Source organism: Babylonia areolata, chromosome 20 (genome assembly GCF_041734735.1).
Source record: "Babylonia areolata isolate BAREFJ2019XMU chromosome 20, ASM4173473v1, whole genome shotgun sequence".
In the NCBI taxonomy this organism is placed as follows: Eukaryota; Metazoa; Mollusca; class Gastropoda; order Neogastropoda; family Buccinidae; genus Babylonia; species Babylonia areolata.
Window position 1 is genome coordinate 30482839 of NC_134895.1, and position 25870 is coordinate 30508708.

Here is a 25870-nt window from a genome sequence, read left to right on the forward strand (position 1 = left end):
TTTGTAGCAGGTGTGGCCGTCAGTGAAGCCTCTCTCCGTCAGGATGACGCTCACCTCGCCCTTAGCACTGGAGATCAGCTGTACTGTGGCGTTCAGCCCTGATCCCCCTCCGTCCTTCACCCTTCCCTGCATCATCATCATCGTCACCATCGTCATCACTATCGTTGTGATCGTCACCACAAATCACCATCCTTATCACCACTTCCACCGTCTGTTCACTGCAGTCATCGTCATTCCCGTCAGTGTCATCATCATTGTCATTCTGCCACCATAAGAAACAGTCACTATCACCGTCATCACCATCACCGACACCAAGACCTCTGTCATTACAGTCAGTGCCGTCTCTGCTGTTTGTGTTAACATTACTGTTGTTCAATGTCCTTATAAAAAAAAGTACCTTTGTGGTTGCCATTCAAATTTTTAAAATCCTCAAAATCTACTAAACGATTGAAACAGGGCAGTAAACCCAAAACGTTATAAAAAACAAAACAAAACAAAACAAAAAAAAACCAGTTGACATATAGCTTGCGAAGCTTAGATTCGACCCAGTCCCTATTATATATTTCTAATGCTGTTGCTGCTGCTATTCATTGTTTTTGTTGACTTATTTTACGTATGTTCACTGAGAGTGATATTAGACGAAATTAAAAAAGAAAAAAAATGTGTGGGGAGGGGTATGGGTGTGTGGGGTGGTGGGGGGAGGTGAGGGGTATGGGGGGCTGCAGCGAAGGCGATGTTTTATGAGCTAGATATGAGAAATGTGGCCTGAATAAATATGCGTATTTGCGTGTGTGTGATGATTTTAATGCTTGAATATTTTGCCAATCCTGATTTTTAGATTAAAAGGAAGAAACAAAACCAGGCCCTACTTCTACAAGCACTTCTGGCTTGTGGCACGGCGATCAGTTTTTCAATCCTTGGATTTCTGTTGGATTATCACCCCTTGTTGCCGTGTCTGGCATTTTTCTTTCACTGATTTTGAAGAAATGTTTTAGACTGTCGTATAACTCAAAATTCTTTACTTTCCTCTAAGAGAGGACTCGTATTATCATTTGAGACCTAGTCCTGACAGAAAAGAGGTCCCTTTACGGGGGGTTGCAAAGTGGGAAAGTGTTCATCTGTCAGCCAGGAGCAAGAACGATTGAGAGGTCCTCACAGTGCCATGTAGTGATAGTCCTCATTTCACGTCTTTCAAGTTTAAAAAGCGTCCATGAATGTGAAATAACGTAGGTCTACTGTGTTGTGTTGTGCTGTGTTGTGTTGTGTTGTGGTGTGTTGTGTTGTCATGTCTTGCTTTTCGCTACAACAAATTTATCTGTGTGAAATTCAGGCTGTATTGTATTGCATTGCATCGTATTGTATTACTGTTTCTCGCAACAGACTTGTCTGTGTGAAACTCGAAGTGCTCTCACCGGAAAGAGAGAGCACATCATCATGGTGCGGCGCAACCCATATCTTTTAAAAATATTTGGGGAGGTGCGGGGGGTCTGCAAGTGTGTATGTTTTACAATCAAAGTGGATTTTTCTGCAGATTTTTGTCAGGGACAACACTTTTGTTGCAGTGGGTTCTTTTACGTGCGCTAAGTGCACGCGGCACAAAGGGCCTCGATTTATTGATTCATCCAAAAGACTAGCACCTAGAACACCATTCATGGTCTATTGGAAAGGGGATTAAAAACTCCAGTTTGTATATGGGATTCGAACACGTGGACATTCGATTCCTAATGGGGCGCATTACCACTCGGCCACCACCCACCTCCTGTCGCTTGTTGTGATCCACATTCCTCCCTTCGGTGGAACAGACTGACAGAGCAATGCTTGGGAACGTTTACACTCACATCCCTCATCTCTGAGGCCTACTTCAAGGTTGAAAGGTACAACCAGGAGAAAACTTTGACTTTTCTCATCCTTCCTTATGAGAAACGATTTTTGCCACAGCAACATTTTATTCACATATATAGAGAGATGGGGGAGAAAAATCAGCAAGGCAAAAATGTTAATTCAATCTTTTTTTAAATCATATTCGTTTCTATGCTACCGTTTCTCTTGTTCTTGGAACACATGCACCCACGCACGCACATGCACTTATGTAATCATGATCATTCTCTCTCACTTTCTCTCTCACTCTCTCTCTCTCTCTCTCTCTCTCTCTCTCTCTCACACACACACACACACACACACACACGCACGCACGCACGCACGCACGCACACTTACAAAAATGGATTCGAATGCTGGGAAGCCAAAATGAGAAGGGCCCCCGTAGCCGGTCTGTCTGCTTTTCTGATTGATGTTGACAGATATTCCGTTCACTGCCCCATAGTCCTCCACAACCATCAGGCACGACAGGCCCACGTTTCTGTCTGCAGCACGGATTGAGGATCAGGAGAAAGAAAGGTGAAAGAAGTTTGTGGACACAAAGACAGAAAAAAAAATATGTGAAAGCATTTTGACCTTTGGAAATCTTAACATAAAAAGCAGAGGACAGCTGGCTCGATCTGTCTCTGGCCGAGGATAGGCGTTATATGATTAAGTATACATATCATACGAATATGAATAGTTGATTCAGAAAAGGCCTTTGCCCCCTGTGAATGGGTGTATACAGTCGATTTCAATCCTTTTATTTTTAAGCAAGTATCATATCAGCGCAATTTCTCTTATTTCAAATGCTTTATATAGACACATACACAAGTTTCGAACAATGTCAGCATTTGTACATGACATCAATAATCTAAATCTAAAACATCATTTAGGCTTTTAGTAAACTTTAGGGCAATATGTGTGTTTCTAACAATTTTACAAACGGGACAACAGAGATTAAAGTGCATTTCATCTTCTTCAGTTTCTTTAAATTGTAGCATATTGAACCATAATATGTGTGATATTTGTATAGATAAGCATAAACATGTGAATCAGATATTCCAAAACGAAATCTGGTCATGATGGGCTTTAAATGTCTGTCCATAGTCATCACTAAGTGAGACTCCATACAATGGAATGGGTTACTAAAAATGCGAGACATGTTAAACCTCTGACTAATTTGCATATGGTCATTCCATTTTTGCCATCTACAATCAATTAATCGTTTTTTGAAACTCTCTTGAAAATCAGTAACTGTCTCAGCACCTTGATTTGTCCAAACATATCCACATCCAAACTGAACAAGACGTTTCTTTACATCCGTAACCCACATTGTTTCTTCTGCCTCATATAACTCACAAAGCATGACATAAGCTTTCCTTGGCAGTCTGTCTGCTTCCATCCATGTTAACTTTAACCAGTAATGAATGCAATTAATAGTACAATTTATTATAATTGGATACCTGTTCATTTTTCTATAGACTAAATCATTAGGTGAACGCCTGTCTACGCCAAGATTTGTCTTTAAGGCAAATAAATGAACATTTTCTCAGTGTTCGGCTCCACTATGCAATCCCGAAATTTCAGAGCCATATTGCATTATAGGCTTACCTGAGCATCAAACAACTTAAAGAAAAGCTTGGGTGATTTGTTATCCAAAGCATATAGCCTCTACATTATCGCAATGAGAGCTTTGCTTTGCTTACAATGTCTTCTGTATGCAGTTGTAAAACTAAGATTAAATGAAATGCAAATCCCTAAGTATATATAAATGTTTACATCTGGGCAGTACATGTCCATTGTATGTCCGATGTTCTCTGCTACTCAAATACCCACTTCCTAAAAACATTGATATTTGTTTTATCCATGTTAAATTTTAGTCCCTCATCATATCGTGATAAAAATACTGCTAATAACGATACTACTACTGCTACTACTAATGATGATGATAACAATAACAAGAATACGATGGCGATAACAATCTTTCTTTCTTTCTTTTGCGTTCGACAGCTACGCAGTCAGGGTCGAAGTCCGAAGGATGCCACGAACTCGGACGTCCGGCGAAGATCGGCTACCGTCCCCCAGAGATTGGTGTTGAGGTCAGCACCCCCAGGCCAGGACTGCTGCCGCATCTTCTCATACAGGGGGCAGTCTTGGAGAATATGGGATGGGGTCTAGTCAGCCTGGCCGCAATCACATAGGGATGTGGCTGCCACTCCAATCCTCTTCAGGTGTGCTCGGAGGCCGCAGTGTCCTGTGCGAAGGCGGTAGATGGTAGTCTGATGTCTCCTCTCCAGTGTTCTGATGGGATCCTGGTGTGCCTGGTAGCCTCCGTTCAGGGTGACCCAGCCTCTTCGGAATCTGCTGCGGAGGAGAGTTTTTGCTTCCTCATACGTGGCAGGAACGGTTGGCTGTGAGAGCTGGCTTCCTTCCTTAGCAAGGTGGTCTGCACGCTCGTTGCCTGGGAGGCCTACATGTGCAGGCACCCACTGGAGGGTCGTTGGGGCTGTTTGGGTAAGGGTTGCGAGGGAAGCCTTAAGGGACTGGATCAGTGGACCAGGATCAGGGGAGTCAAGGGCCTGGAGTGTGGACATGGAGTCAGTGAAGATGGAGATGCTGCCAAGGGGCTTTCCACAGGAGGAGAGGAATTCTGCTGCTGTTTTTATGGCCAGGACTTCAGCTCTGAAATTGGAACAGAGCTTTCCTCCAGGGAATGCGATGCTGCTGTGCTCGGGAAATCTGATGTAGACACCACTGCCTCCGTTGTGTGTGGCTTCCTCCGCTGATCCGTCCGTGTATACATGGGTCCAGGAGCTGGCTGGGTAGGACTCCTCCATCATGGCCAGAGTCAGGATCTTGAGAGTAGCTGGTTGCTGGTCTTTGGTGGTGATGCCAGGAACTCTGAGGCTGATGGTGGCCTCTATCTCTTGGTCGAGCCTCCAGTCAGGCAAGGCAAGGTCAGTGCAAGACTCCCCTTTTGCCGCCAGAACATGGCTGTGCTGTGCTCTGAGTGCTTTATACTGGTGGTTGAGGCTCTGACGTTTGAGACGGTTCTTGGTGGGCTGCTCCAGTCTGTGGTGTAGGTGGTGTGAGGGCAGTCTTCTGAGCTTCTCTCCCTGCATCAGGACTTTCAGGTCGCGTCTTCTCTCCAGGGGCTCAACGTTAGCAGTTTTCTCCAAGTCATGGATCGGCGTGGACCTCATGGCTGCAAGTATGAGGCGTAGTCTTATATTTTGGACTTTGTCGAGCCGGCTCTTGTTGGTCTTGGAGGCTGTGCCCCACGAGGTTGAGGCGTACTCCATTGTGGGTCTGACCGCTCCCATGCAGACCCTGGCGAGAAGCCTGCTGTCTGCTCCCCAAGTCGTCCCGGCCAGCTTCTTCAGCAGGGCTAGCTTGCGGATGCCTCTCCTCTCCATCTCCTCAATCTGGGGCCTCCAGGTCAGGCGGGTGTCCAACTTGACGCCAAGGAATGTTGGTATATCCGTCTGGCGCAAGACCTGTCCCTGGAGCTTCAGTTTGGAGGAGGGGAGAGAGAAGAGTGTTGCGTTGGTTTTTGTGGTGTTGAGCTCAAGACCCAAGTCTTCTGTCCATGTAGCGATATTGCTGACGACTTCCTGAAGCCGGTAGGAGGCCGTGCTAGTGTGTTTAGTTGTCTCTGATGTCGTTGATATACAACAGAAACAATGTTGGGGAAAGCACTCCTCCCTGGGGGACACCTTCACGTAGCTTGACCTTTCTGACGTGGAAGCCGTCTGGTTTGACCCTTGCGGTCCTGCCGAAGAGGAAGTGTTGGATCCACATGTACATCTTGCTACGTACGCCGGCTTGGAGAAGTTTCAGGATGAGGCCCTCCTTCCACACTTTGTCAAACGCTCTCGACAGGTCAAAAAACACGGCCAGTGTCTTCTTCTTCTCTTGAAAAGAGTTTTCGATGTCCTGGACAAGGAGGGCTAGTTGAAAGGATGTTCTGTGTTTCCAGGAGGAAGGTGAGGCGGCGGTTGACCATCCTTTCCAGCAGCTTGCCGACACAGCTCAGAAGGCTGATTTGTGTGTCTGTAGCTGTGGGGGTCCTTCTTGTTCTTTCCCTTCTTTGGGATCGGGATGATCTCTGCCTCTTTCCAGATGGAAGGCACAACTCCTGCTGTCCAGCTGTAGTTGAAGATCTGAAGCAGCACTGTTCTGGATGCTGGTCCCAGGTGCTTCAGCATGTCGCCAGTGACACCATCAGGCCCCGGAGCTTTCTTGGGCTTCAGCTTGCGAATGCCTTGTTTCAGCTCCTTCATGGTTAATGGTTCCCTCGTACAGCTGTCATCTGTGCCATGTGGGTCTGATGTCATAAGTTTCGTGGTTTCCTCTCGTACCTGCTTGATGCGTTGTCTGGACATGTGGATCGTACTCTCCTCTCGGTACAGTTCCGCAAAGGTGTTGGCTGCGGCCTTTTCTGTTTTCAGCTGGTTGTCCTGCTCGATGACGGTCTTGCCTCTGCTGGGGTTGTCATCGTTCAGTTTCTTTGTCAGCTTCCAGAGCCCCTGCATGTCTGTCTCCATGTTCAGGGAGGATGTCTTGTCTTGCCAACTCTTGCGTGTTGCTTGCAGCTTTTCCTTTATGAACGCAGCTTTCGCTCTGTTGTGTGTCTCTACATTTTCGTCGGTGGGGGAGCTCTCCATCGTGTCCCTGGCTTCACTGAGGGTCTTGTGCAGGGTGTCGAGCTCAGGTGTCCAGTAGGGACGGTAGTTCCTGCGTTTGCCTCGTAGAATAGCTGCCTGCGCCGCGTCTAATACTGCCTTATTAAAATTCTTGGCATTTTCGTTGATGTCTTGGTGCGACAGTGTCAGCCCAGAAGTCCTCTTGTCTGCCTCGTGCTTGAAAAGGTCCCAGTTTGCCTTCTTGTAATTCCAGCTTGCTGGGAGCCTGGTGGGATGGGTTTCAAAATGTCTCTGTACTGTAATGATCACTGGCCTGTGGTCGCTGCCTCCAAGCTGGGGCGACACCTCCCTTTGGGCAATGCTATGGATGTCGTCTGTCGCGAAGGCCAGGTCAGGAGTGCTAGACCGATGTGGTGTCGTCTTCCTGGACCATGGCCGGAGGGAGACGGTGCCCGGCCCTCAGCCTCAAAGGGGCCCATCCACTACTACCGACCACGGACGCGATGCTTCCCAGACTCTTTGGGGAGAACAGATTGGAGCACATGGGCAAGCAGCACTTCGGATCGTCCACTGGAATGCGGAAGGAGTACAGCGCAAGAAGTTTGAGCTCCAGCGGTTTCTGCGTGATAATGCGATCGATGTATGTTGCATCCAAGAGACTCACCTCAAGAACACTCACCGCTTTTTCATAAGAGGTTACGAGTTGTTCAGACAAGACTGAGAGAACAGACCAAAGGGAGGCCTCATCACCCTGGTAAGAAACAACATCCCAGCGGCAGAGACCCAGAGTTCTGGTCAAGCTGATCTCGACACAGAATTTCTGTGAGTCAAGTTGGTGTTGCCAGGCACGTCAGTAACAGTCCTCAACGTCTACTCACCTACAAACCAAATACAGCTCGACTCTATCCTCATTGACTCCCACAGCTGGATCATCACAGGAGACTTTAACAGCCACTCACCCAGCTGGGGCTACCAAGATCTCAACAAGAAGGGAGAAGATGTGGAAAACTGGGCAATCAGTAACCAGCTGATTCTCATCAACAGTCCAGAAGATCCACCTACGTGCTACTCACGAGCATGGAGGATGGCGATAACAATAATGATAACAGCAACAACAAGAACAACAATAATTCTTTATCATCATCATCGTCGTCGTCGTCGTGGTCGTCATCATCATTATCATGATCATTGTATAACAACAACGACTACAAACGCCACACCGCAACAGATAATCCTCTTCATAGTCATACAAGTGTAACTGTCACAAGCAGTCTCTCACTAACCGTTTGTGTTACGTGAATCATAGCCGCCACCGTAGCCACCGAGTTGACCATAACCCTGAATGCCAGCTACAGGACCGCCGTAGCCTTGAGAGAATTGGGGGAGGTAGTTTATGGCCTGCCCCCTCTCCACTGCCAGGGTCGCCAGGAGTGTTAGCGTGAAGAGCATCTCGTCTCCTGTCACACATTTACACTCCCGGACACATAACATAATACTTGCATGCAGTCATGCATTTTCTCAAAGAATACCATATGACACCCATCTTTGCACTTCACCATAACAAAACGAATCAGATGGATGAGATTTGTTCTTTTCACTTAAACCGTTCCCGCTTCTACAAATCTGAGGTCAAATTCCTTGGTGTTTATTTTACTCCAAAGCTAAATTGGAAGAAACATCTAGAAAACATGAGGTCAAAAGCAATGAAAAGCTTAAATTTGCTTAAAATCGTCATTAAACAGCCTTGGGGTCAAGATTCAAAAACACTTATTCATCTCGCTGATACGATCTGACAAACTTTTTTTTTCGAAACGAGCGAAACAGAACAGAAATCTAGAAACTATTTCTACATACGTGTCAGATACTATTAATCAATCAAATGTTGATCCACAAAATGTTGCTCCGATTATGAGCACTTCACCAGTTCCATTATGGGAATTAACGGGAGCAGCTTTTGACATTCAATATTGTGACATTAAGAAAGATGAAAACCCCAATATACTAGCTTCTCGAGTCAAATCACACTTGTCTGAAACACACCCCCACCACTTAAAAATATATACAGACGGTTCTGTTATAGAAAATTACATTGCTGGTTCTGGATATGCAATTCCTGTTTTGGAAATTGAAAAGTCGAATCATATTGGAAAGGGCTTCTCAGTTTTTACAGCTGAATTAATTGCTATCCTTATGGCATTAACATATCTAATTGCTCTGCCCTTAAACTTGATTAATGTTTTATTTTGTGTCGATTCAAAATCAGTTCCGCAGTGTATCAAATCAGGTTGTACGAACATTAATTATAACATCAGTTTTTAGATAAGATTTTTGATTCACTGTATTCAAATGAGAGGAACTAATATTGAAATGTGCTGGATTCCCTCACACTGTGGGCTTTTCTCTAATGAACGTGCAGATCATTTTGCAAAGCTTGGAGCTAAAAACGCTTTAAATGCAATTGAACTTCCTCAACGTTTATCATCATCTGAAGTGTGTAATATTGTTGAAAGAAATATGCAAAATTCCTTTCTGTCTAAAGAAATTAACACTTCTGTCTTATTAAATGCTAAAAGAACTGGCAGGGCTGTTAAGAGCATGGCATTTAGGTTATTACTAAATACCCCATCACAAAATATTGTGAAAATATTGAATGCACTTGCAAGGGACATTTAACGGTAGAGCACGTTTTAACCCGCTGTTTAGTAATGAAACCTTTTTTGCCTCCAGAAATTACGAAACACGTGTTACCAGTTTCAAATGTTAACATTTTTTGGAAAAAAGTTATATATTTCAAACTGTTCTTTATTAAAGTTAGCTAGTTATGTGTTAAACAGTCCAGTTGGTTGTTTATTGTAGGTCCCCACATGAACCTCTTTCCAAATAATAATAATCTACAGAAGTAGTGCATACAATATTTGATTATTAATTTTTTTGTTTTTGGTCCAAATCCCGCTTTCTCCGTCCCGCCTCTCACACACACCCTTCCAGTATTATGTTTTTTTCTTTCTCCAATCGCTGACACTCACCCTCTCCATTTTAGATTTTGTACTCTATCTTTTCCACATTCTGTTCTCTCTCTCTCTCTCTTCCTTTCTTAGTCCTCTCCCCCTCGCCCCCCCCCCTTCTCCTCCACCTCAACCGCCCCCCTTTTCATTCGAATATACAGAAATGTCAAGTTCTATTTAATACTAACAATCATCATTATGATGGGAATGACAATAATCCAAATAATAATAATAATAATATCATTTATTTTCAGTCTAATATCATCATCTTAGATGTACATACTATAAATAAATAAACGAACAAACCGTTCCCGCTGGATTACAGCAACCTACTTCTTGCTGGCTAATCCAACTCTTTGCTAAAGGCACTTCAGAAAGTTTCTGCTATGTTGGCTTGTCACCCGAAAGAGGAAGAACGTTATTCATTATTTGTATGCTGCAACAGCTTCACTGGCTTCCATTGAAAGCAAGAGTGGAGTACAATGTCAACCCTTGACATACCGCCACTTTGATGAACCACTTCCCTTTCACTAGTCTTCCGTTTTGAAAACACCATGCAGCTCGTTCATTGAGGTCCAGTGATGAAAAAGCACTTACAGATCCCTCTTAAGCCATTCGGCTTCATATCCTCTCAGTCCACTTACTAATCCTAACCCAGAATTATCAGCAGTTGTTTTTTTAAAAATTCCCCATCACTCTCTTCTTTCAGGCCTTAAAAAGATTATACGTCTTCACAAAGTACCTCTCTATACCTATATACCTCCTTGTTTTCAATTTTCACTTAACGTGCAAAATACTGCCAACATTAACAGGACATATGATGATGAATTAGATGAGGTATGCTGAATACCTGCAGAGACGAAACGCACATCCAAGTAAACATGAAAAAAAGCAAATCGTGTTTTCTGGCTCTAGAAGCAGAGTATAAAATTTGCCTGTGATATAAGCTTCAGAATAAGTTCAAGCCTCATGATTCCTTACCTCCTAAGTAACAGAAAATTCCATCACATTTTGATGGATAAATGTATCTGCCGATAAAGCAATACACCATTTCTTATCACGTCACATCGCATCCAGTAACAGAATATTCCCTCAACGTTATTGCAAACATTTCTGTCAACGGTGTAATATTATGTCGCGATGTAAAGCTTGCTTCTCTCCCAGTGATGAACATTGCATCTTCACTTTCAGCAAACTTCTGTAACTGCCATCAATGAAACATCTTTTTTGTTGTAAGTCACTCCCATTGTCCAAGTGATGGGATATTTTCATTGTTTCCAACAAATACGTTTATCTGCAAGTGATGAAATGTGTCTTTTCTCAGTTGTGAAACATACCGTCTCCGTTTTTTGCTCGCGTATTCCTCGGCTGCAGAATATTCCATCATTGCTCTTGGCTTCTAGCTCTGACAATGACGAAATAGTCCGTCGATTATATGCACTTTTCGGTAATATGCAATTCAGTCAAACTATTTCCAGTGTCAGGTGAGATCTCGATAATTTGTTTCTAAAGTGCATTGACCGAGGTTAATTGATTCTGATATATGTTTAGCCCTGAATACACAAATCGAGTGGGGAAAAGGATTGTACCTACAAGTACCATTTTGTGTTGTTATGATAAAGATTATTATAATGATGACAACGGTGATACTACTACTACTACTACTACTACTACTACAATAATAATAATAATAATGATAGATATGCACTTTGTAAAACTCTCAATCTTGTTCGTTTGTTGTTGTTTTTTTATCGAAAAGTCAAAGCGGTACACCCATACGTACTGAACATTCATGCACACGCTCAACATAATGAATAATAATAATACTAAGACACAGAGAAGAAGTGGAAAGCATACAGAAGAAGCCCGTAAAATGTTACAATGGTTGACAAGAAAATCGTTTTCGCTATTAGAACTGATTTTGAAAACTAGTGGTTCGAGCGAGATTTGGACAGACTCGGAATTATACTTGGGGATACTCCAACAGAACTCACTTTTGTTTCTTTTCTTTCTTTTCTTTCTTTTTGTTGTTGTTGTTGGTAATTTATACATCAATTACTAAGACAAATGATGTTGGCATTTTACTGAATATATAATATACTACCTTTTATTGACATAATTATGACTGTTTTCCAAAAGAAAGCAAAACTCAGACATTTTCAACAATATACAAAGAGTACAGAGAGACTTTATTGCAGCAATGTTCAAGGACATTGGAAATTGTTGTGGTGTTGTTCATTTACACATCCTAACATGACCTAAACTAGAAACACTCTCGATAAAAGCAACATACACGCAAAGCAACGACAAATCAAAATAAAGGGTGGGAGTGGAGGGCGGAATAGACTTTAGATACTTACAACACCATTTATAACATGAAATCAAACATAAGAGTATATCAAGTTTTAACTAAAGTGCATATAAATATTTCCGCATGTATCAAATATAAACTACAACATAACCATCGCAATAAACTGTAACTCTACTCCGTCCCCCAACACACACACACACACACACACACACTCACTCACTTACTCACTCACGCACAAATACTAAACCTTCATTAAGCATAATATATCATAAGTCTTCAATGAAATTCAGCCTCTTTCTCACACAAACATCTCCTTAAAACAATCCCAACAGAACACACCGAGACGTGAAGAAAGTACCATGACATGCAGAGCTTATGATTCACTCTCCGTTTGTTAGAAATAAGGTATGTGTACATCTTAGTGATTTAATCAATTGTAAAGGTAAGAAACCAAACAGTGTGTTTATTCATAATCTCTCTCTCTCTCTCTCTCTCTCTCTCTCTCTCTCTCTCTCTGTGTGTGTGTGTGTGCAAAAAAACAAAACAAAACAAACAAACAAAAAAACAGAAAAATAAACTTTAAAAAAATGTCTGGAGAGGTTAAATCCGATTCCAACTGAAAACAGTTAACATAAACAGTGTCTGCGTGTGGTTGTCTGTGTACACATTGGGCTCAAAGTCAATCTTCCATACTACAGTAATTGTGTTCAGTTAATTCTCAACCATAATGTAGACTTTCTAACGAGAGCAAAACACTGAAACCAAATCATGGACAGACAGACAGAATTCTCTCACTTGTGAGTTCACAGCCGGTCGCCTGGAGATTGACGAAAGGACAGCATGGATAATACCTGTTCATTTAAAGTCGATCTTTTCAACATGGAAAAAAATATAATAAAATGAAAATAACAAAACTAACGAAAATGCACAGCCAATCATTCTTCGCGTTCCAGCTCTCTGCTGATCGTTTTTGCATTGCCCCTCCCTTCTTCCCCCACCTCCACCCCTCTGCCCCTCTTCCCTCTCGACCCCGACGTTTCTTCATGCACAGCTGAACTAGTGATGACGTCATCAAGCCGATCCCAAGGAAAATGACAGACTCCAGTCTGTCAACCGCTGAATTGTCGCCTCCGCTGAATTGTCGCCGGCGACAAGTTGGCGAAGCTCAGTTAATTAACCGCTCGGCAACAAATCAGCGGCTACGCCAAATTGTCGCCGTTTGTTTTTCTGTGTGTTGATGATGTTGAAGACGAAAGGAATCCAAGAAAGAATAAGAAAGAAAGTAACGAAGAAGCAAGGAACGTAAGGAGAAAAAAAGAGAGAAAGCGATGAAATAAGAAATTGGAGTTGGATGTAAGGACAGAAAGAAAAAAAGAAATAAAGGGAATTTAAGCAAGAAAAGAAAAATGACAGAAAAAGAAGAGTTAAAACGAATTTAGGGGAAAGAAGAAATGAATGAATTCACAAAGAAAAAAACTGAAAAGAAAGAAAGAAAGTAACAAAGATAATGTATATTAATGTTTGTGTACAACAGCTTAGTGGGGTCAGCCCTATGCCCCCCACCCCCACCCCCCCCGGCCCCCCAGGTCTATGATTCCCCTAGGTATGTGTTCCCCTGGATCTATGTTCCCCCAAGTTTTCTGGTTCTTTGTTCCCCTTGGTCTATATTCTCACGGGTATATATTCCCCCGGGTCCATATTCCCCCAGGTCTGCATTACTCCAGGTTTGGTACCACTACTGACCACTATATCTTATGCAATATTAGCACATTTTTTAACCAGTTTTGACCACTGACCACTACAAATCAATTACTATCTCTGGCCACTACTGACCACGGACCACTACTGGCCACTGACCACCGCTGACCACTACTGATCACTTGTCACCGCTGAACGTTATGCCCTTTGACCACTACTGATCACTGACACCACTTACCATTGTTGACCGTAACTGACCGCACTGCTGGCCACTGATACCACTGACCACTTCTGACCACTGACCACTGACACTGCTTTCCACCACTGACCACTACACTGCTGACCACTACACCGCTGACCACCACTGACCACTGCTGACCACACCTCGGCTGAAAACTATTAACACTGAGCAGACGACTACTGACTGCTTACCATCGTTGACCTCTGCTGACCACTACTGACTGCTTACTATGGGCATGACCTCTGCTGACCACTACTGACTGCTTACTATCGCTGACCTCTGCTGACCACTACTGACTGCTTACTATCGCTGACCTCTGCTGACCACTACTGACTGCTTACTATCGCTGACCTCTGCTGACCACTACTGACTGCTTACCATCGCTGGCCACTACTGACCACTGGTCGCCGCTGAACACTGACCATCACTGACCATAGTTGAAACTGACCACGACTGACTACTACTGACCGATGATTTCTACTGACCACCTGGCAACTATTTAACATGTGATGCCGTTCTGATAAAAAGAAGGGAAATAGACGCTTTACATGTGCATGTAACAAATTACTAGAAAATATCGAAAACATTAATAAGATTTTGCTTCCATCAAAGAACCGCTGTTGATTGTGGTGGCTGCTTTGTGGATGAGTGTTTGCACAGTTAACACAGCTCAAAATGTTGCTAACAGTATAAGTACCTACATGGCGGGATAAATAAACAGAACGGTCATACACGTAAAATGTTATATGTTTCATGTTTGTCTGAGTGTGTATGTGTGCGTGCCTGAAATCCGATTGAATGACACAGGAAACGAATGATAAGTGCCCATTGGCAGCCGTCAGTCGGCTCTACCCAAGTAGGCAGCCTGTTGTGTAAATGACCCCGTGTTTGTAAAGCGCTTAGAGCTTGGTCTCCGACCGAGGATAGGCGCTGTATAAGTAACCATATCAATCAATCAATCAAAATAATAATTCTTTCAAACAGCAATGCGGGGTTATCAATTAATTTCACCAATACATTAAAGAAATTTGTTATTTTTATTTCAGCAATTTTTTCTTCCAGTTTCATTGTCTGACAATTTTACCAAGTCATTGTTTGAGTAAACTAGATGCCTAACACTCGGAATTCTGATTAGTTCCACTCTATAGGCCTTTTCAAGTGTGGTGAATATTTGAGATGAATGTGGCGTGTACATCGCCAATGCACAGGTGCGCCATACCATGTAGCAGCACATAGGATCTGCTGACCTGTAAAAAAAAAAAAAGGAAATTACCTTGGCATGGCCATGTATCAATTTCCGGAGAGAAGACAGAAAAAACGATGGACTGGCAACATTGCAGAATGGATAGGAAAACAATTTGCAGAGAACCAGCCTTTAACACATCAACCGACACATCTGAGGAGTCTGGTGAGGAGTTATGTGCGGCGCCCCCAGTAACTCGTCACATTGTTGAGGAAGTGGAGGACTCTGTGGACCTGTTCAAATATGGCGTATACCTGAGATAAGAGTAGCCTTTACTTTCGAGCCATACAGTGTGCTTATCTTCTGTGTTAAGAAGAAAAACCCGAATCCCTTCCAAAATTTTAGCAGGACCGTCAAATGTGGTTTTCTTCCATCTTTAAGTCGGCTTCCATAGCTGAATTTGATGCACTGGTGACTCAAACACAGGAGTGCATTGCTGGCCTAAAGAACTGGATGACTCTCAACAAGCTGCAATTAAATGATGATAAGACTGAATTGATGATAACCTGTCCAAAGAAGTTTCGTCAACATCCTTCCTTTCCTGACTCTGTTCTGATCAACAGCACACCTGTTTCACTTTCTCCCTCTGTTCGCAGTCTTGGTGTAATCCTAGACCAGTCTCTTTCCTTCCAACAGCACATTTCGAATATCTGTAAAGTTGCCTATTTGGAACTGCGTAGAATCAGCTCTATCCGCCACTATTTCTCAACCAATGCAACCAAGACACTTGTATGCTCTCTGGTTCTCTCAAGATTAGATTACTGCAACTCTCTTTTGGCCGGCCTTCCCAAATATCTGTTAGACAGACTCCAACGAATTCAGAATAACGCTGCCAGACTCATTTGCAGAGCTTCTAAATTTGACCATGTTTCTCCTCTCCTTCAGTCTCTCCACTGGTTGCCTGTTTCTGATCGAATAGACTATAAGCTATCCACTCTGACCTTTTCTGCAGTCAACGGATCTGGCCCCAAGTATCTTTCTGTACTCATCCATATCTATACTCCGTCTCGCCAGCTCCGTTCTTCCTCTGATACTCGACTTCTCAGGATACCTCACGTCAGAAGTAAGACCTATGGACACAGATCGTTTTCTTTTCAATCGCCAAAGACGTGGAACAAGCTCCCTGATAACCTCCGTCATTCTGATTCCCGCGCATCTTTTAAATCTCATCTCAAAACTCACCTTTTCCCTCAGCAATAAGTTCAATTGTGGCAGGTCCACTTCCTTTGCGTTAGCTGTGCTTGACTATGTGTGTATACATATGTATGTGTACATAACTACATGCATGTATATGAATGTGTATTGTGTGTGCGTGTACGTGTGTTTATGTAAGTTTGTGCCTGCCTATGTGTGCGTATGTTTTAGGGTAGCTGTTAGATACACATGTATGATAAAATGTATGTATGCAGCGTGTGTGTGTGTGTGTGTGTGTGTGTGTGTGTGTGTGTGTGTGTGTGTGTGTGTGTGTGTGTGTAGTCACATTTTAGTGTGTGTATGTAGCATAGATATGATGTATTATGTTAACAAAAGCTTTTCTGTAAACCACCTAGAGCAGATTTCTGGATAGTGTGCTATATAAGTATCCATTATTATTATTATTTTATCGTTCAACATAACATTTTCATACCTGTCAATCTTAATGTTTTTAATGTCCTTTTGTCGAATGTCTAAAATTTCTATACAAATGATAAATCACTATAGAGAAATCGGGCCACCTTGTCTACAATTCCTTTCAATGAGAAAACGATTAGTTAACAAATTATCCATTCACTCAAGAATTAATTTGATATTCTTAGAATATGCTTTGATCGACTGATCCAGACAACAGTCAGGCCCAAATTAAAAGGTTTGTGATATGAATTCTGAGTTTAGACTGTCAGGTGCGTTTTCAAAAGTTAAACCATAACAATAGCCTAGATTTGTTTAGTCAAAATTAATATATAATTGATTAAATCATGCGACGAATATTGTGTCAAATGTATCTATTCGGAAAAAAAGTTTGATCCTCATTGAACCAATTTTAGTCCGTTTAAAATGTACAATTAGGAGTCAGGTGGTTGTAAACAAAATACCTACTTCAGCCGAGTATGATAATGTACCATTTAAAGACTGTAAAAGTATATACACATCTTCATTATAATTGATTCGCTTCGATTTGCTCTAAGCAAAGAAATCCGGAACAAAAAAGGGTATTTACAATACTTTCGTGGAAAATATATGCCGGACAACAAAGCAGTAAATGTTGTCCATCTTCATTTTCTCATTCTTACATAAAGGACAAAAGCAAATAAATATATGTAGATTATCAAAATCTGTTATGTTGTACTGTGACATCTAATATTCTATGTCTAATTCGTGTCACAAAACACTTTATATTCAATGTCAGGCAATACATTGTTAACAATTTTGATATGACTTGAACGTTGTGTAACAAGAATATCTTTCACTGCTCCAGGGGGTACATCCACTTTTGCCATCTATTTTTCAGTCTTTGACGTAGTTCTTTAAAAAAAAGTCAATTTGGCTTTCGACACCGTGATCCATCCATACAAAACTACATCTAATTTGAAACAAACAAGAAACGTCCCTGACGCCAGAAACTCAATACTTTTGCCACGTGATTCCAAGTCCAATACCTCTTCTTATACTTTAAGCAGCAGTCTTTCTTCACCCGTACCAATATCCATTGCAGTGCAAAGAGGAATTCAAAGTAGACATAGCATCGATCTGTTTCTCCGAAGACAAAATCATTAGACGTTTTGCTCCCCAAGAGCAAATAGATCGGTTTTTCTACATACATAGAAGCTTTGTTTAAACCCTATATCTAAAGAGCATTAAAGAGGAAAGAGGAAGAAAATGTAATTTTGTGCTCCGTGAGTTGCATGCAGCTGAGGCTACAGAAACCCCCCAAAGTGTGGTCACTGAGCTGCAGAATGAATCTGGGCGTCAGACTTTTAGGAACACTATTAGTGATATATTATTCAACATATACAAGAAAGAGAGGGGGGCGGACAGACAGACAGACAGACAGGCAGGCAGAGACAGAGAGAGAGGATCGTATGGGAGGATATGGGAGGATTAGAGTTTTCTGCGGGTGATGTAGGAGTGCTAAGTCAAGTGCAGGTCATATGTCCCTTAGTCTTTTATCAGGACAGTGGATTCCTATTCACAGTGTCTGGGGCATGACATGGGAACGGCGGGGCCCAGTCATCTCCTTCCACCGTTTCAACCTTTCCGAAACGAGGTCTGGAACCCATACACATGTGAAAATAAAGTGACTTTCCCAAGGTCGCAACACCATGCCGAAACGGGGACTCGACCCCTGATCACTGATGAACTGACACTGGACCAGAATCCTGACCGATTCTGTCACAGCGCTTCTTGTGGGGGGGGGGGGGGGGGGAGGGCGTGGTCTGTGATAGATGTGATAGATAAAACAGGTGTTAGTTTGGCTATCTTGTTCGTGGTGTGGTGCTGGCAGTGTCGGGGTAGCGACAGAAAGATCCAGGTCCCCTTCCCTCTCCTCCCACTTCCCTGGGATGGTCATCCACATCGGCAACATCACCGGAGGCCACGTTAAACCCGAACGTAACACAGTAAAAACAACAACACTTAAGCTGCCAACGGGTTGACAAAGTGATCGATGACGACCGTCTCCTCGGTCTCCCCGTGTAGTCTCCAGGGCAGTGATGTGAGCATCCTGCACACGGCTGCAGAGCCCTATGGGTGTAGGTTGCACAGATGACTGACACCCACCTCACTGCATCCCATCCATCACCTTGCCAATCACATCCTCCTTCGTCATCAAGTTCATCACGCGTTCCTCGCATTAAAACAGTAAATTGTGGATTCACACACACACACACACACACACACACACACACACACACACACACACACACAGATATATATATATATATATGTTGGGGTCTCTGTGTATGTGTGTGTGTGTGGACAGATAGACAGATAGCCAGTATGAGTGTGCGTGGGTGGGTGGGGGCATTTGTGGGAAGGGAGGGGGGCAGTGGGATGGTGTAGCTCATGTGGTGGGTGTGCTCGTGGTGATTCACGTTTAAAATGCAAGTCTTCGCTCACATGATTTCTGACTGGCATCTTCAAGAATGCAATGATAAAATTATATATATATATATATATAAAGATTCAAAATTTTATGTGAGAGAGAGAGAGAGAGAGAGAGAGAGAGAGAGAGAGAGAATATTCTGTTATCGATCAACGATTGACACAACTGCAGTCAGTATTTTCGATGTCGCAGCGTGTTTGAATTTTTTTTTTTTATATATATAATATGGCAATGGTCCGACGTGGCAATGGTCCGGCAATGGTCCGACGTGGCAGTGGTTCGACGTGGCAATGGTCCGGCAATGGTCCGATGTGGCAATGGTCAGACGTGCCAATGGTCAGACGTGGCAATGATCCGATGTGGCAATGGTCCGGCAATGGTCCGACGTGGCAATGGTCAGACGTGGCAAGGGTCCGGCAATGGTCCGACGTGGCAATGGTCAGACGTGGCAATGGTCCGCCAATGGTCAGACGTGACAATGGTCCGGCAATGGTCCAACGTGGCAGTGGTTCGACGTGGCAATGGTCCGGCAATGGTCCGATGTGGCAATGGTCAGACGTGCCAATGGTCCGACGTGGCAATGATCCGATGTGGCAATAGTCCGGCAATGGTCCGACGTGGCAATGGTCCGACGTGACAATGGTCCGGCAATGGTCCGACTTGGCAATGGTCCGGCAATGGTCCGACGTGGCAAGGGTCCGGCAATGGTCCAACGTGGCAATGGTCCGGCAATGGTCCGACGTGGCAATGGTCAGACGTGGCAAGGGTCCGACGTGGCAATGGTCCGGCAATGGTCCGACGTGGCAATGGTCCGACGTGACAATGGTCCGGCAATTGTCCGACGTGGCAATGGTCCGGCAATGGTCCGACGTGGCAATGGTCAGACGTGGCAAGGGTCCGACGTGGCAATGGTCCGGCAATGGTCCGACGTGACAATGGTCCGACGTGGCAATGGTCCGGCAATGGTCCGACGTGGCAATGGTCCGACAATGGTCCGACGTGGCAATGGTCCGGCAATGGTCCGACGTGGCAATGGTCCGACGTGGCAATGGTCCGACGTGGCAATGGTCCGACGTGGCAAGGGTCCGAATGTTTATTGTGTTATTGAGATGACAAAACTTTTGTAAAACCACGTTTGTTTCTCCCTTAGAAGTCAATTTCCACGGAATGCCATTTGTTTGTTTTTTAAATGTTGTTTCAATAATTATTTCAAGTCACTGATACACATAAACGTATGTCTGCCAGTCTGCCAGGTCTGTCTGCGTGTCTCTCTCCCTCTCTCTCTGTCAGTAAGTCTATCTGTCTGTGTTTGTCTGTCTGTTTTTATCTATCTATCTATATATCTATCTCGTTTGCCTGTCTGTCTGTCTCTCTCTCTCTGAAAACTTTTAAAAGGGTGAAAATACACGAAAGAATACACAAAATGTTTGGAATACTTACATAAACCGGCACGTGCGTGCATACAGACACACAGTCACACGCTTCCCCCTCCCCAATACACACACACACACACACACACACACACACACACACACACACACACACACACAAAGTACACACACACAAAGCACACACACACGTTGGCACATGCTGCGCGTGTGTGCATGCACATGCCTAAATGTAAAATTTCATTTGGTATGCACAAGCATAGACCCATTGTATAGCACACAACTGGTTGTATTCACCTCTACACTGGCTTACGAAAGGACACATGCTAGCTTTAAACAATAAAACAGAAACTGAAACACGGATACACACACACACACACACACACACACACACACACACACACACACACACACACACACACACACACACACACAGACGCTTCAGACGCTTCAGACATTATTTATTGACATTGGCATATCAACAGCCCTTATGTCAAGGGGACATAATTCTAAGTTGCAGAGTCGTGTATTGAACGAAAGAAAACAAAAACAAAACAAAAACAAACTATGAACAATAAATAAAACAATTCTTGTCAATAAGCTTTTCTAGAACAAAGTGAATTAATTGTTTATAGATGCATGTGCCCAATACAAGCACACATACATCATCTTCAACCACACTCTATCATCTCTATCATCAACCTCTACTATTTAGCCTAATTGACAACCACAACAACAAATATTATAAACTGTTCATATTCAACTTGACCATCAAGTGCATACAAATGCAATATATTATTCATAGATATAACTACTACATATTCTAACTAACCAACTTTCTTTTTTCGGATGTTAATAGCCTCTGCAACATACCTGACGAGCGAAATTAGAACTTCATCCTTATCAGAGGATAACAAGCTCTGCACGGTTTGCCTTCTCTCGGCGGCCACATGTAAAAGTTGATTCTTAGCCCTGATATCTTGATAAGCTTTGCAATGAAATAGGAAATGGTCTTCATCTTCTCTCACACCATCCATACATACCATGCACAAATTATCCCCACTACCTTCCGAATCAAACCATCTTCTATTTGCTTTTAAGCCTAATGTTCTATTTCTAAATCTTGCTAACATATCCCTGTGCCATTTATTAGTAACTATTATCAAAAATTTCTCTGGTTGTAATACACTTTTGAAGGAATGGAACCAAGAATACTTTATACTATCTTCCATCTTGGAGTGCCAGTTTTGTCTATAACAAGATACTAAACGATCTTTAAATTCCGAAATAAATCCTCTTTCATTCCCAACTCCCTGACTAAGCCATACAATACCAAACCCATTTACTGTAAGAACTTGCTTCACATTGCCCACCCAGTTATGGTTACTTAACTCAACTTGCTGGAGTAATGTGTCAAATGCCTGTCTACATAGTCTGTTAATAGGGAGCTGAGTTAGTTTTAACCAGTATTTGATGCATTTCACAAAGGCTCGAATATATAAAGGATACCTTCCAGAATCACCGTATGCCATCGTATTAGAAGAGTGCAATGGAACATTCATAAATATCTTTATGGCTAATGTATGTACCTTTTCCATTTCAACATTTTCTTCAAGACCCCATACTTCTGCTGCATAAGTCAACATTGGCTCTATTTGTGTATCGAACAACTTCCAAAATAAAGAGGAATCAACTGTTTTCAGTTTCTTCATAGATTTTTAAATTTCTGTTACTCACTTTTTCCCTTTCCTACACATTTCTGACCATCCCGCTTTTAAACTCAATCTTGTCGTAAACACCATTCCTAAATACTTATAGGCATTAGTAACTCTTACTTCCACATTACCATACAACCACTTTTCCCACTGCGATAAATGACCTCCATTACGAAAAACAATAATATTTGTTTTGTCCAGATTAACAGTTAATTGCAATGTGTCTGCTTTGTTTTTCAATACATTGAGCTGATTCTGCAAGCCAACCGCAGTGCTAGAGAGTAAAATCACATCATCAGCAAACATTAACAAAAATATTTCAACAGCACCTGGGATTAATTGTACACCATGTTTACCTTTTTCTGACATTTCAGTGGCTAATTCATTTATAAAGAATGCAAACATTTGAGGACTCAAAATACAGCCTTGCTTTACACCACGGGGACAGCTAAAATAATCAGAGTAAACTCCTTTTTCACGCACACATGCCAAAACTGATTCATACACACCTCAAAGTGCCATATACATCTTTCCATTAACACCAGTTTTTCTCAAAACTTGCCACAATATATTTCTATTCACAGAGTCAAACGCCTTTTTAAAGTCTACGAAAGCAACATATAATTTAGTATTCTTCTTAAGAATTTTTTAAACTAAAGCATATAAAGTAAAAATATGGTCTATAGTACTAAATCCTCCTCTAAAACCTGCTTGTTCTTCAACAATTTTCCCCTCTCTTTCTGCCCACTGACCAAGCCTTCTATTCAAAATGAAAGTGTATACTTTGCTTATTACGTTTGTTAGAGCTACACCCCTATAGTTGGCGGGATTGTTCGTGTCCCCCTTCTTATGGATTGGCACAATTATTGATTTACACCAGTCTATGGGAAATAATCCTTTATCAAACAGTTTATTAAACAATGACTTGAGAAAGTCAATAACAACAGTGTCAATATTTTTAAGCATCTCTCCGACTATTTTATCTGGACCGGCACTTTTTCCATTTTTCAGATTTCTTATGCTGGCTTTAATTTCATCTACTGTTATAGGGTTATTAAACAGGGGTTCATTTGAGATTTCTTCAATTTCATCATCTTCTTCTATATCTGTTGTGTCTTGCCCACCATCAAATAAATTGAGCACATAATAAAAATGGTCATACCACTGCTGTGATGTTATTTCATTATAAATTGCAGTTTTCCTGTTCTGATAGTTGCCCAAAACAATTTAGAGTCTTTTATTGATTCCTTTAACTTTTGCAGTTTCATTTCATCAAAGTCTTTTTTCTTATCCTTTCTTAATTTAATATACTGTTTTCTTTCTTCTACATAAATGTTTTTCGCTTCAGTTATTGCTTTAGCCGTTTTAGCTCTTTGGAAAATTTGCAATAATCTCCTTACCTGTCGTTTCTTATTTCTACATTCATTGTCGAAACATTCATTAACATTTTTCTTCTTTCTGCCCACTGTCCTAATCATGCATGCAGCAGCTCCATAAAAGGCACTGACAAAAAGCTCAATACATTTATTAATATATGTAGCTAGAGTGTCAGTGACTACAACCATACACTCCTTGAACTCATCAGAATTTAGTTCTTCTCTGAATGTCTGCACATGTTCCTCTGACCAAACCACTCTTTCTTCAACCGACTGAGTTACACATGGTTCAATCTTTGTAGCAGTACACTGTTTCCATGTGAGCTGAATGGGAAGATGCCAAGAAAAAGAGAATCATTTACCTTTAAATCACAATTCGAAACAATTTCTCTTGATACCAGAAAATAGTCTATAACGCTACTTCCATGGGGATATACAAAAGTAAACTCTCCCTCTGAGTCATTTTTACATGAGCCATTCAGGATGAAAAGATCAAACCAGAAGCAAAAATCTAACAAGGATTTACCAAAACTGTTCACAAATGTATCTTTAGAACACCGCTTGCCACATTCACACTCATCTTCATCTTCCTCATCATCATCATCCATACCTTGCACATAATTAGCCATTTGTTCCTCTCTGGGCTGTTCATTCCCTGTTCTGGCATTCATATCTCCACAAACAATGAAATAAACATTATCATTACGAACAGATTCCAAAATATTTTCTTCAAATTAAGGATTCCATCTTTCAATTATGTGTGATTATAAGCTGGACCACCCTCTGATACAACATAACAAGCAACAAAAATGACATCTTTATTAATACCAAACACACATTTATCAATTAGTACAAGAACCACATTGTCACAGTTTGACTTAATTTCTTTAACAAATTGTGCAAACTGTCTTCTGATAAGTAACAGCACTCCTCCTGAATGTCTTCCATGGTTCGACAACTTTTTGGTAGGGGCACTGAATTTTATGTAATCATTAAAGATTGAACTGAAATCAAAAGAATCGTTGACGAACGTTTCTGTCAAACACACAAAGTCAAAATTAGTTACAAAATTTATAAAAAGAAACATCTGAAAGTTTGTTGTAAAGATTTTCCACATTATAATTAAGAAAACTCAAATCGGACACTTGATGATCCGGCCTGTTCAATTTACAACTGTTCGACCGCAAAGTACGGCCACTCCCCCAGCAGGTGACTTGTTCAGGTGACGGGGCTGCCCTCTCAGGTAGCTGTGTAAACCTGTTTGCTGTCCACCTCTGCCCGCTGAAATCGCACCACGAACTGAACGGTGCCCCACGGCCTGCCTGCCAACACGCGTGTTGCTGTCACTGCGGGAGTGAGCGCTGTCACCGGTGTCACTTCGTCAGCTGCACGTGGAGCGGGGTCCGTGTTGTCGTCACGAGTTGAACCCGTCAGGACACCACTGCCATTGACTGCAACCTGGTCACGTGCTTGGGAACCCCCTCGACTGACGTCACCAGTGGCGCTAGGTGGGAATTCCTGGGTGGGGAGAAGGGGAGGGTGACTGGGATCAAGGCCATGGTGGGTTGGGGTGGGCGTAGGGATGGGGGTGGGACTGTTGTTGCTCTGTGGTACAGCACTGGATCCGGCCGTCCCTTCAGCGTGATGCCTTGAATCTGGTCTGCGAGGTCCGATCGTCAGCTTTCCCCTCACGAAGAACGCCGCCTTCCCCTCTCTCTTCGCTGCCGCTACCATGCCTGCTTGTCTCCTGGTCAAGTCGTTTGCCACTCTCACCCCTCTATCCTCTAACTTTGTTCTCAACTGTCTGTCTTTGATCAGAATCATTTTGTCTCTCCAACGCTTAAACTTCACTACCATTGTCTTTGGTTCTCCAGGCTTCGCCTGTCCCACTCGATGTGCTCGCACTATGTCTTCTTCTGTCCATTTTCTGTCTTCTACCTTGTTGAGCACCTCACACACTGCTCTGGCACATGAATCATTGTCCTCCTTTTCACCCGAACTTGGGGCAGGAATACCAAACAATCTGAGGTTGTCTCGCCGTGAAAATTCCTCCAATCTGTCTATCTCATCGTTGAGTTTACAACGTTCTTCTTTCATTTCCGCTACCATTGATGACACCCTCGCACACTCCTCCCTCCCTTCCCTGGCTTCTGTGTACAGGTCACTGAGATCAGCAGACACTTCATCCACCCTGCCCCACAACTGACTGTTCTCGTTTTCCAAATAGTTGCATCGCAGATTGATTTCTTCACACTTCTCTGTTACTTTTCCTACATCATGTTTTATGTCACCCAGTTCTTCTCTGATC

General features: G+C 42.6%; 1 protein-coding gene across 1 annotated transcript in view; it reads right to left on the reverse strand.

The window, feature by feature from the left end:
- Window positions 1–12643, reverse strand: part of LOC143295361 (uncharacterized) — a 19447-nt gene extending 6804 nt beyond the window's left edge. The window contains exons 1-4 of the mRNA XM_076607016.1: window positions 12616–12643; window positions 7788–7961; window positions 2216–2361; window positions 1–126 (exon numbers count right to left, since the gene is read on the reverse strand). The exon at window positions 1–126 is cut by the window's left edge and continues 32 nt beyond it. Of these exons, the coding sequence (XP_076463131.1) occupies window positions 1–126; window positions 2216–2361; window positions 7788–7953 (438 nt within the window). The 5' untranslated portion in view covers window positions 7954–7961; window positions 12616–12643. The remainder of the gene's footprint in view (window positions 127–2215; window positions 2362–7787; window positions 7962–12615) is intronic.
- Between the last annotated feature and the right edge of the window lie 13227 nt (window positions 12644–25870).